Source organism: Anopheles moucheti, chromosome 3 (genome assembly GCF_943734755.1).
Source record: "Anopheles moucheti chromosome 3, idAnoMoucSN_F20_07, whole genome shotgun sequence".
NCBI lineage: Eukaryota > Metazoa > Arthropoda > Insecta > Diptera > Culicidae > Anopheles > Anopheles moucheti.
In genome coordinates, this window is record NC_069141.1 from 41,280,239 (window position 1) to 41,293,214 (window position 12,976).

Sequence of the window (12,976 nt, forward strand, 5' to 3'; positions counted from 1 at the left end):
AAAAGCGCGCACGCCGATTTTGCGCATCGTTTTGATTTCAACGCAAAAATGCGTCCACAGAAGTAAGGCAAGGTTTTTTTTTTAATGGTAGCCCCGGTAGGACCGATCGACACCGGAAAACGCTTCAACCAACACGGCGAGCAGGCTAGGTCATAAGGCTGTGTCCATGCTGTGAGCCAGTTCGGTCACATGGCGATACGTGTGAATTTATGAGGTGCTCTTTAATGTTAGGCTGCGTGACGAATGGTGCCAGGCCTGGTGGAGGCTCGAACGAGACGTTACATTTCGATGCGAAAATAAAACGCCACACAATTTAGTGCTGTTTCATGAAACATTAACATGGTGTAAGATCACTGTTTTGTATTATTTTATTGATTTCAGTTGCGTCGAGCACGATCTTATATGCTGCCGCGCTCATTGTTGACCAAAACCTTCATCAAACCATAACTCATCAATTTGCTGTCAAGTAATTGTTTCCTTCCTTTTTTTGTACAGCTTGATCGCGCCATTGATCGCGGCCATCTTCATACACCCGCTTGATGCTGTAAAAACTTGCGGTAAACGGTCACCCATTTTAACTTACACTAACAAGCTCAAAATAAAGAAAAAACACTCAAAGCTGAACAGTTCATTCATATTGCCAACTTCCGTTTTGCCAACGGTTTGCTAATGATTTGACGGTGACACACACACAGACTTAACCATTCCACACACCTAACGCTTTAGCGGAAGCTGCATGCAAAAACCAGAGCGACTGTTGTGCTCCGCTTGTTCAACTTTGTTCCTTACTGGCTTAAGTTTGATTCGGAATTAATTTCCAGTATTTTTCATCGTTCTTTATCACCCGCCTACTATGTTGAATTTAACTCCTCACGGATGTAAGACTGCAACAATTCTAACTGGCGGCCTGGCGCCCTCAAGTGCGTTGCTCGCAACAACAACAAAACGGCATGTGCTTGTGTAACTGTACAAACGTAGCAGCACTTCGCTTTGATTATTTTACAGCTAAGTTTTCGAGAGCTTTAGAATTTTGTCGGATTGTTGGGGTCTTCCAGATTGGGAGTTTAAATTTAGTTACATTTTTTTTCCGGTGCTTAAATGTTGATAGAATGAGTGTGCCTGGGGTTTGAAAGATAGTGAATGGGTGCAGATAGCGTTAGCGTCTAGTAGTCGTAGAGGAAGTAGCCGAGTCACAGTACAGTTTCATGGATTTTGCAAACGTTTGATCACGGTTAAAATAGGGATTCTTCCTAAACTCTCTATCTCTCTCTAAACTGTTTTGATTCGATGCCATTCGACGTTTTGATATCCGTTGTCAATGAATAATGGTTTTCGAGCCAGTTTGGTATTTGAGGGCAATAATTATATTTTTGCTCTGTTCTATGACTTATGTTGCCTGTGGGTGGATTGCTGTTGGGCGTTTTTTTTTGTTGTAAAAGCTGCCCACATTTTTATTGAATTTATCCGTAAAATCGATCCCGCTCCTGGACGGGCGTTTTGTATCGTTTTGCTAATTGACAAGACGGATTGCTGTTTCCATGGAGTTGCTGATAATTTTACCATTTAATGTTTTGTTTTCTTCTGTTGCTCTTTTGTACTCAAAAGGCGATCCACTTCGTTCGCCAACGAACGATCAATGCTACGTTGTGAGTAAAAGTTGGTTGTGGTTTTGCATGAAGGTTTTTTTTTTTATTGTTTAGTTTGCTGTAGCATAGCTCACCTACTGCACAAAAAACTAATGCTAATACTAAAGCTTTAGCTGCGTTTTACGTATACGTGTAGTGTATACGCAAGATTGAATTCTGGTTGATTGGTTATTTGTTCTATTGAGAGCACCTCCTGTCCTTCGTTTAAAGCGGATACCCATTGCGTCCGGTAAATAAAGTTTCCACTACAACTTCAATAAATATAATAATATGCTCGCAAACCGAAAGGCAGTACATGGTTACGGATTGTAATGCAGCAAACAATGCAGATTGCACAATATAGAAGCTTCTCTCTTCCCTTTGCTTCGTGTTTTCGATACAATTAACTCTACTTCACAACTGCGTTAATATCTCAAACGGATATGAGTTGTACTTTATGAGTAGCTGTTTTAAGCACACAAACTAAAGCTGGTATGGTTTATATTGTCTTCTAAAACAAACATTTCCTTTTTTGTCTGCCTGTGTACTACTTATTGTGTTAAAAAACTAGAAACTTTCATCAAGCAATAAAGCTCTTTACAACATTGTTGCATCTCACAATTTACGTCTTATCTCAGCTCGTATCTCTCTTCGATCGTTAAATGGTAACATTTTTTGTTTGTTGGTTAGCATGGCGAATGATGTGTAGATTTGTGCTTTACACTGTTAGACGTCGAACTAAATCGATAATTGTACATCGCACCGAACAGGATGGTACGCACTAAGGTATTGCACTAGCTGCAGTATCGCTATCATAGTATCAGAAAGAGAAAGAAGTCAGCCATTGTGAGGGGTAGTAGCGTTAAGAGGCAAGATTCAGAACTGGAAACATGAATATCTTCAGGGTAGATTTGTACAGTACAATTTACGTCCAGTGAAGTAACGCGTGCTGGTGCAGCTTACGAGTGGCCATTGTTGTGACCGGAACCGCTGCCATGGTTTCGTTGGCTTAAGACATCATCCACCTGGATCAACTGCTCGATCGGTATCAGCGACAGTTCGCCACCGGGTGGTGGAGCCGGTAATGCTTCCTGTGTTGTAGAAACAAGAGAGAAAAATAACACAGTGGAACATTTGGCTCAACAGCCAGTTATACTAACCAGTGCTTCAAGCGCCATCTTTTCCGCCCTTTTCGCACGCTGTTCTTTCAGTTTCAGCGAGAAAATGGCTACCGAACGTGCACGTTTCACAAGGCTCTGCTTCAGGCGCGACTTTTTGGCGGCAAGTTCGGCCGCTGTGTGATGAAGGTCAAGCATGAAACATTATCAAACACTCAAACAACGGCAATCGTACTGAGGGATTCTCACCTTTGGCTTCTTCTTCGGTAGGAGCTTTCACCGACGGGGCACTGTTGCTAGTGCCCGCCTGCTGTTCGCCGGCTTTGATCGCCACATTTGTCCAGGATGGTGCAGGTTTGAGCAACTCGGAATCCGAACCGGTAGCTAGTTCCTGTTGCTGTAATTAAAAATGTTCGTGAGGTAAATTATGGTGCACCCGCATGCGATACCGGTTGACGGGAGGCTTGCAACAGCAGACAGCGATCAAAAAACGGACAATGAAATGCAGAAAACTAACAGGGCTGGTGGCAACATTAGCAAATACAGAACATAAATATAGCAGCATATTTTCCCAACGTCTTTATGCTTCACAGTATAAATAGACACAAATACGAGATAAAGCTAGAAGGGAGAGATCAAGTGGTATTTGTTTACTTTTTGTTTCCTGAATGATCTGTCATGTGGAGATCCTTATGCTTACAAGTAAAAACGAGAATCACCCAGAGCAAATATTCTACAGTACAACATTTTTATGTTAAAAAATATAAAAACTTCGTGCTTGGAAATAGTTGTTGTCCGATGGAATGTTTTCAAATACGAAGAATGTGTTTCTACTAAGATGGTAACACGCTCCAAACGACTGATCCCTCATGTTAGTTCATTAGTATTAATTATTGCTAAAATATTGTTAATTATGTAATTTTTTCCATGAGTAAAACATAAACGATAATTAAAATTATGATACTATACACCTTGAGTCATGAATCTCTGAAGAGTAGACGAATTATTCCATTGCACTGTTTCTCTATTAGGGAATGGAATCCATTTAATGATATACAGTAGTAGTCATTTATGTAAATCACTCATTTTTGTTAAATTTGAAGAAAAAATAAATCTCATGCTGTAAAGATGGTGTATTGTTAGCGGTGCCGGTTGCACACGACAAGATCGGCCTTAAATCCTATCTGTACCAATCCTCCGTTCGCAGGAATGACTATGCAGATAAGTGATAGATAAAGTCAAATTAAGCCAGAAATGACAGGCTAAGATCTTAAGGTTGTTGTGCGAAAAAACGTTCTATTTGTAATCTGCACAAAGGGATTAACGAATCCACAAGAACGTGGGTTAGTTATGAAGGTGTTAATCTCGGGACAGGGTCAACAAAATGTGTTCATAAGTCAGTAAAATTGGCTAAGCGAAGCGTAGAAGTGACAGGGTTTTTTTGTTTCGTTAGAACGGCCAGACCGTATTGACTTATTTTTACCACGTAGCCGGATAATCAGTTCTTGCTACGAGGGTTTGATCCGGATGGGATTTTTGCCATGGTCCTGTCGTGTGAAGACCGACGCTGCTACCAATATACCACCAGACTGGGCCAAGTGATAGGGAATTCTTTGTCAATTTTTAACAATTGTCTATTTATATTGTATATATTGAAAAGATAGCTCAAAACAATGTGGCGAATTATATGGCTGCCATATTTTAGTGACCATCACTGTACGCATTAGAGAGGTTCGTTTCGATGAATCCGTAACTTTAAAAGTATGTTAGTAGTTTGCAATGTAAAACGTAATGAAAACGTCAAAAGGGTTGATGTAAGTGTATGACAATGAAGAAAATAACTTAGCAAAATCACAAAGTTTTACATTTTTATGTATTATGTTGTACTGTAGAACCGATTACTACGAAAAGTTGCTCAAAAATAATGCAATCAAATCGCTAGTATTATACGAGGTACTCATTTTTTAACTTTTGATTGAGCTTTTCATAAGTTTTTTTGAAACTTTTGAAACAAATTTTACATAGAAAAAGTAACAGTCTGCTTAGTTCATTTATTTCCATACACAAATGTTACACATGGGGAATAATATTCGTGGACAGACAACAAATATGGAACGGAGGATGAACTAGATTGTGGGTGATGTTTTCGGTTTGCAACAGCAATCATGCGTTCCTACTGACACAAAGTGAGTATACAGGTGTTGGGTGAGCATGTTGTTGGTAAGCCATAAAACATTTCAAATACAGTGTAATGATGTTACGGTACGGTTTGTGTGGTTCACGGCTATCAAAAGCACAATATTAGGCTATATAAAGCTCCCAAACAGAACATAAACATTGATCGTTTTTGAACATAGCTGCGACTGTTTCAAAATGTGATAATGACGATTCCAGCATTTAATTTCATGTAAACAACGCTTCCAGGGTACTACAGGTGGATTTGCGTACACATTGTGAAACAGTTTCCTTTTCGCGCGGAGATCAAACGATGGCCGAATTGTTAATTAAATGGAAGAAACAGCAAACAAACAGCTAAACAGCGAAACAGCTCCGGGCGCACGGTTGAAAACAGCAAAACTTTCAACTACCGAACGTGAAACCGACTCAGTTTTGGGCACATTGAGGTGTGCTACACAAAGTGCAGCATAACATTGCAGCTAGAATCTGTACGTGATAGTTAAAGTTGTGCTTTCTTCAATCGTTTCATGCAACGCGACAAAACGGCTGCTGCTGCGACTCGCGGCGCAGAACGTGTGTGTGTGTTGCTAGACAAATGGGAAAGGGCTTTGAGTGAGAAAAGGGCGAGTGTGTGTATGTGAGAGAGGAGTGTCGGGAATGGGTGATGGCTACCCTGTGAGTGGCGCAAGTAGTACTCTACCAACCTTCGCTACAATACAGTCGGTACTTCTGTGAATGATGGAAGGATCGGCTGCCTTCAAGCGTTTTGCCCATTCGGCCCCTCCGCTAGGGCCAATCGTGAGATGGTGCTCGGTGTGCTACGATTGCCGACGTGAGTGACAGACATACACACGCAAACACACATACGCAATGTATGTACGCAAGTAAAATGATGTCGAGAAACGAGAAATCGGTGGAAGGGTAATGGTGGTGTACGGGAACAGGACATTGGAACATTTTTCCAATACCGATTCCCGGGGTGTATGAGAGAGAGAGAGAGAGAGAAAGGAGCGCGGGAAAGGATGGACACGTTACAAGCATCGATCGGCATGATGGTGAAGATCATGTGAAGTGTCCCAGAAAGGGAAAAAAAACCAAAAAAATAATGAAAGCAATGGAAGTGAAATGGAAAAATGAAAAACTCAATAGCCCACGGTGGTAATAAACGGACGAATCCGCCGAACCCGATATTTAAATCCCCCATCCCAAGGTGTTTGGACAATTATGGAATTGTTTTTATTTTGGCACCAAAATGGATCGGACCCAGTGTGGTTGTGAGTGGCGTTGATGTTTTTTTTTGATGGAGAAAGACGAATGGAGGGCAGGGAAAAGAAACGGTCAATAAAAGAACAGAAATTCACACAGTTAGCAAACGACTGGCCTTGGAACGCGTAAGCACTGACCTTCAGTCGACCCACCTCGATGTTGGGCATCCATTCCTTGGAGCGGTTGCGCGGCCGGAACGGCGGAATTTCGGCGATCCGCGGTGGCGAAGGATTGGCGGACGACATGTGTGCTGGGTTCTGCGGGCTCTGGTTAACGGGCGAGTGCATCGTAGAGTGTGCCTGCTTGCGGAACGGTGGTATTTCTGGAATCTGGATCGGTTTCGAGGCAACCCGCGGGCTCTGCGAAATTTCACTGCAGGAGGGGAAAGAGGAGCAGAGTAAAGCAACGGTATTAAATCATTGGCCACGGCTGAGGGCGAACCGAACACTACTACCAGTGGAAAGGAGTAGAGCTTGGTGTTTTGTTTGTTTGTTTGTTTTTTTAATTGGTATGTTTGTGTGTTCTCTCTAACAGGACTACTAGAACCTAGGCAGTGGAAAGTGGAAAAAAGTAGTTTAAAAGACCAATTGCCAGATAGAAAAGCTAAGCTAAGAATAATTATTAAGAAGGAATAAAATGCGACTATGTACGGTAAGTAAGAGTAAGTATTTTGCGTCAGAGATCGGGAATATAATTTTGAAAAAGCATTACAAAATTGGTTAAAGAAACAGTGTTGAAAAGGGGAGTGAAAAATTCCAATCACACGTAAAAGCGAGAGTAGAAATAATAACTCAAAAAACAGGTTCGTTCAACACACTCGGATCACTACGACGGGAAGAAATAACTGGTGGATTATTAAAACAAACCGTACCCAAGGTTGATGCTTCGCTTATCGTAAATACTACAGCTGTGCTTCATCGCTTGTCCACGGTAGGGCGGTATGTCGGCGAGCTTAATGCTTGGCTGCTTAAGACATGCACTATTTGTACGGTAGTAGTAAGTGAGAAGTGGTGGGAAGTCGTGTTTTGGGCGGACCAAAACATTTAAAGATAATATAAAAAAAACAGACGGGAAAAAACGATATAGAGATCGAAAAATACACGTGTGTTTCAGCTTTGTTCGCGTCATCTTCGGTCGGGTGTCGCAACAACGACACGAAGATATAGGGCTTCTTAAAAGAAGCTTGTCTTATTGCTTAATGGAACAACTATGAAACAAACGCTACATATGAGCAAGTGTAAAAATGCAAGATATTGACAAGTGAATGATGTGCAGATAGTACAATCAACAAGTGCTGCTAAAACAATGCACATATTCGATGATTACGAAGAAATGAACATATAATGAGAAAACAATATACAACATGCAATGGAAAACGCGAGTTGCAATAATGGTGGGATTGGGTGAAACAAAACACAACAAACGTATAATTATCGTTGTCTATAAGTAGTTTGAATAATTTATGATCTTTGTGTGTTGCAGAACCAAGTAAGCATTGAAAATCGATATAATCCCGCTTGGTGCCATGGTTGTAGGAAAGCGTTAACGCAAATATCAAAATCCCGCATTTTTGTACTTGAGGTTTTGTGGTCGATGCCCTGTCGACCCCATCGGTTCAGTGTGTTCATCAGCAAGCATTGACACAAGCGACAAACCTTGACGGACGTGAGTGATTTGGGCAGCACATGCCTCTCATGTGGAGTTTTGTTCTGTATTTCCTTTCACCAAGCCGTCCTTCCAATCGCACCAAATCACTCTCCGTTTTGCGTTCCGTTCCCTGCATGAAGACGGAATTACGGGCTGTTTCATACCAATCTTCAAACGGTACAGAAACCAAAAGTTTTGTTTTGTTTGTTAACTAAAACTGAGAAAATGTGCAAAACAGAGAAAAAGGAACGAATAGCACGATTTGTAAACACATTAACAACAGTAGTTTTAAAATTTGACTTGAAAACACAAGTTACATGCATTACAGCAGAACAACGGTAGCAGTAATAGTAACAAAAAAGTAAGTACACTTATTGATCCCGATGTATGGGCTGATGACTAGTGGAAAGACTGTTAATGACGATAAAATAAACACACCGAATACAAAAACACAAACGTCGAACAAACAGATGGAACACAATGAACAAGAGCAACGCACAAACAAACGACAGTTGGTAAATGACATAGAGAGAGAGTAGTTGTAGTATGGGAAAAAAGTTAGATATCATACCCTGAATTCGTTTGTGTCGATTCTAATGCAACGGTTTGTGCAGATTGACCACTAAGAGGAGAATCTTGAAGAGGTCGTAATAATACTGTGCTTGTCTAGAGAGGATGGGGTTTCGTTTGTTATTAGAATTCAGGTTTAAATCATTGTTGTTTCATGATAAGTTGTGATTTGTTTAATGCAGTTTAATGTTTCCAATCAGTTAAGGAAAACGGGAAGGATACGAAGAGCAGAAAAAATAGAATACAAAATGTTATGAGTAGAAGTATGAAGCTTGCACGTTGAGGTATGAATTGGATGTACGATAGGTTTTCTTTTATTTTATAATGTTTTGCTAAAAGAATATAGGCAATGTGGATAAAAAGGGTTGCTTGTCGGAGGAGCACTTTTATTAACAATTCTGTGACCGATTGAGCGCATGGTACAAATTTTCTATGTACAGGCTATATAGTTTCGAACAGTCTCCTCCTTTAGCAGGGCTGCAGCAAAGGAACATCAATCGACAACATTCAGTTGTTTCTTTTGAAAGATTATTTTTGCAATTGTTTTTTGATGTTTTTCCAATTGTTTATTGAAGAATTGTATGCATTATCGTTAGAACATTGCCATTGAAGAATGAATGGCTATTGAAGAAATTAATGTATGAAAAGAATATTTACTACGAGGGCTGACAATAAAGTAAGGTCTCCAATTTTTTTTTCATAGAAAATGACATTTATTTACAAAAAGCGATACTCCGTTGGAAACGCCGAGGTCTTGGCTACTTTTCTACATAATCGCCATTTTTTCCAACACCTTGCGCATCCGCACGATGAACTTGTCTATGCCGGCAAAATACCACTCTCCGTCCGCCTCGCGCGGATGTGGTCTTCGGTCAGCTGTTTCGGCACCCATCGGGCAGAAACTTTGTGATACTGCAAGTTGTTCACAAGGATATAACGGATTGTTTCGCTGCTACACACTCCTCCAAGCTTCTCTTCCAAGTCCCTAATTGTCGCACGGCGGTTTTTGAGCATTTCTGCCTCCACTGCTTGAACAATCGCATCCGAGACCGACGGTCGGCCACTTCTCTCCTCGTCGTGAACATTAATGCGCCCGGAATTGAACTCGCGGCTCCACTTACGCACTTTTTTTATGTCCATACACTTTTCCCCGTAAACTTCAACTAGTTGACGATGGATTTCAATAGGTGTCACCTTTTTTTTTTTTTGTTTCGTTAGAACGGCCTGGCCCCGTATCGACTTATTTTACCACGTAGCAGGATAGTCAGTCCTTGCTACGGGGGATTGGTCCAGATGGGATTTTGGTCCGGTCCGTTCGTGTGAAGACCGGCTCCGCTACCATCATGCTACCGGGCCGCCCCTATAGGTGTCACCTTTTTCGCACTCAAAAAACGTATTACAGAATGCAATTCGCACTTGGACGCTGACGCGAGGGGTACCTCCATCGTTGACGTCTGCTCAACCAAGACTGAGCGGTCGGGGAAGCTTCACCCAGCAGCAAAGTGGTAGTGGGGGGAAGGAACACGGCGGTGTTGCCAGATTTCGCCTAGCGCGTGATCCGGCGAAGTTGCAGCGTTGGAGACCTTACTTTATTGTCAGCCCTCGTATAAAGTACTATAAATCCTGTTGTTTTATATGCAGAAAGCTCTAGCTTCGCCATTGGGCTAACTTAAACGATTTTAGTTCAATTGAGCTTTTACCCAAGAACGATGAAGTTGGTCATCGTGAGACAATTCGTGTCCGCGAGTTATAGCCAGCCTGCCATTTAGCAATAACAACTAAAGCGTTAATGAAAATGAGACAGTTTAATGTGGACGATTGTTCCACAAAACATCGCTCAGCATTATTTCACGATAGAATTGAAATTGTCTAACTTATGTTGATGCCAATGTCTATATAATGCCAATAAAGATCGACCCTAGTAGACGACCGAATTGAGATAGCCTTCAAGGCCTTCTGTAGTAGTCATAGCCTAAAAGTGCAACAGAAACAAAGGATGAAGACCGATTATAGAGTGACCAAAAATAGAAATTCTGCATAATTTAGATTTTGTAATGCAAAAGTCTTTCTCAGTGACGTATTGAAGTAGCAAATAATTATTGAGAAGCAGTGGTTAAAGTGCTGCTCATCAACTGCTTTTCATCGAAATCCACCGCTATGATCTTCATGGAAGACAAGACCTGCTTCATACTAGCGATGGCCACGACCGATGGGGATCGGGACCTTTAAATTAACTTAACAGAGGATATAAATGTAGACAACTTCTTTATCGTTTTTCTGGTGATTTTTTATTTGAATTGACGATCAGGAAAAATTAAATGTAGTTTTCATCAGGACGCGAACGCTGTTCACGGACGTGGATCCGAAATAGTTTCTCAAAGTTTTAGCCATGACAAGTCGCTATTTCGAGCAATGACAAGGGCTTAAAGAGGGATTGGTTAAAATTAATGGTATTACCAAAGAAGTTCAACCGTCCCAAGATTCTTCAGATGCATATAAGGTCCTGGAAAATGGGTGGAATGTTTTGGATATAGAGCAACAACTCCAAAAATGTATGATCCAATTGATCTCATTGACGATTTCATCGACCTTTACTAAAGTTCCGCACATTTCGATAAGACTAGAAAGATATTCTAGAAGAACGTATTAATAAAGGAAATTTGAAACAAATGAATTATATTTTTCATCATCGTTCAGCACAACTGACAAACAGTCCATTCGATTAGTGTTCCTTTGCTACGGCCCGTAAGCATTCAATAGAAGTCGTCATGATTGCAAGGAGACATACGATAAACAACGGCAAGAAGACAAATTTCTTCCACAGAAGAATGTGTCGAGCAGCTTAAATTGTTACAAAATTGGTGAGCAAGATAAAGTGAGCCGGGAGCAAAAACAAATAAAAATCTTGTTGGCGCATAATTCTCGCCTACAAACGCATTCTACTACCTGTGAGATCGGTGAATCCGGCGAAATGTCACGCGTGTCCATGGCAAAAATGTCCATATTATCGCAGCTGCTCTGTGAGTTTTTATGCTGTTGGTGCTGCTCTTGGCGCAATTGCTGCGCTACGGGGGACACGGGATGTATGCTGAGGTTGTCCAGCTTGGCGGCACGCTCCAGTTCGCTGTCTTTGTTATTGTCGTGACTGGGAGATATGTGAAATCTTTTGGGAGCGATTAAAAATACATGCGTGCGCGATTGGCGGTCACGCAGGCAGAAAGGCGTTTGAAACATTACATTAAATTTTCATCCAATTGCGACACTTACCTGCCAACGGACTGCTCGGTTTTGTCGAAAATGTCCTGATTGCTGTTGAAATCTTGATCGTGGTGCGAGATGGAGGTGGAGGACGGTGGTGATGGTGGCGTTTGGCGGGGTGACGGTCCTTTGCATTGCATCTCGCGTCGACAGTGTTCCGCACGGGCGATTTCGGCCGCCAACCAGGAAGGTAACTCCGGCAGTAGCCACGTCAGGGCAGACCGTAATCCCAGCATGACATGCTCGAGCGCCACAATCAGTATGACCGTCTGGGTGGACGTTAGGCCAGGCCACAGACGGGACACCTGACCGGAGAGCCCAATCAGGGCACAGTTCACGATGACAGCTGCCAGTCCGAGCATTCCGAGCGCATTCTGCCAGGTGCCGATGTTTGCCACGCGCTGTCCAAAGGGACGCTGAGGATTTCGACAGAATCACGCCCAAAAGACAATCCGTTAAATGTTGATTGGCGAATTCGGTGCTGGTAGAGAGATTTGCTATTACCTGGTGTACGTGGGCCAGTTTGAAGGCATCGGATCGTATCTCGAGCAGATTGTTTGCCAAAGCGCACAGCCCGGCCAGAGGAAAGGCGGCGGAAAACAGCACTACATATCCCATTTGTACTAACATTTCCAAATGGTCGGAAAATGTTCCATCGTACTGTTGAAATGAAAGTCCCATTACATGGGTAGTTAATTGAAAGTTTACCGACAGATTATTACACTTAAACCTAATCAGTGAATTCAGTCGCTGATAAATCGATGGTTGAGAAGCATTTTCCAAATTAAATTTCTCCCGTCGCATCCGTTGAGTAAACACGACAATTTATCCAATTGCGAACAGGGATCTACCCCGCCTTGCTGTTTCTACTTACCTTGTACAGAGAGCTTTCAATTTCGGCTTGCCCGATCGATCGTTTCGGTGTGTTGGTGGAGGAGGACGAGTACTCGGATGGACTCTTGCCTTCATCCAGCTGCTTCCCATCGCCGGCACCCATCGTGGATGATGAGCTAGGCAAAGCACTAACGGTGCTGGTGGAGCTGATGGATGCGGAGGCCGCAATGCTTGGCGGGTGCTCCTGCGTTGGGCTGAGCGCACCCCACATTTTGAAGCTTAATTTCGCCAGGCGCCATTGCTCCACGAGGTACGGCCAGGCGGACTCGCGAAGATTACCGATGATCTGACGCGATATCAGCAACCCAGCCAGTTGCTGTCAGCGCAAGAATAGTACGGCACGATTCCCGGGAAGCCGATGGATGCATATTAGCAATTTAATTTTCCACAAGCACGAAACACGGGCCAGCAAATAACGTT

At 42.3% G+C, this 12,976-nt stretch overlaps 1 protein-coding gene across 1 annotated transcript in view; it reads right to left on the reverse strand.

The window, feature by feature from the left end:
- Positions 1 to 323: 323 nt before the first annotated feature.
- LOC128305875 (anoctamin-8) overlaps positions 324 to 12,976 on the reverse strand; it is a 30,922-nt gene continuing 18,269 nt past the window's right edge. The window contains exons 13-23 of the mRNA XM_053043504.1: positions 12,537 to 12,872; positions 12,167 to 12,322; positions 11,672 to 12,078; positions 11,351 to 11,567; positions 8,406 to 8,500; positions 7,059 to 7,166; positions 6,325 to 6,559; positions 5,626 to 5,739; positions 2,993 to 3,140; positions 2,786 to 2,919; positions 324 to 2,716 (exon numbers count right to left, since the gene is read on the reverse strand). Coding sequence (XP_052899464.1) covers positions 2,585 to 2,716; positions 2,786 to 2,919; positions 2,993 to 3,140; positions 5,626 to 5,739; positions 6,325 to 6,559; positions 7,059 to 7,166; positions 8,406 to 8,500; positions 11,351 to 11,567; positions 11,672 to 12,078; positions 12,167 to 12,322; positions 12,537 to 12,872 — 2,082 coding nt within the window. The 3' untranslated portion in view covers positions 324 to 2,584. The remainder of the gene's footprint in view (positions 2,717 to 2,785; positions 2,920 to 2,992; positions 3,141 to 5,625; positions 5,740 to 6,324; positions 6,560 to 7,058; positions 7,167 to 8,405; positions 8,501 to 11,350; positions 11,568 to 11,671; positions 12,079 to 12,166; positions 12,323 to 12,536; positions 12,873 to 12,976) is intronic.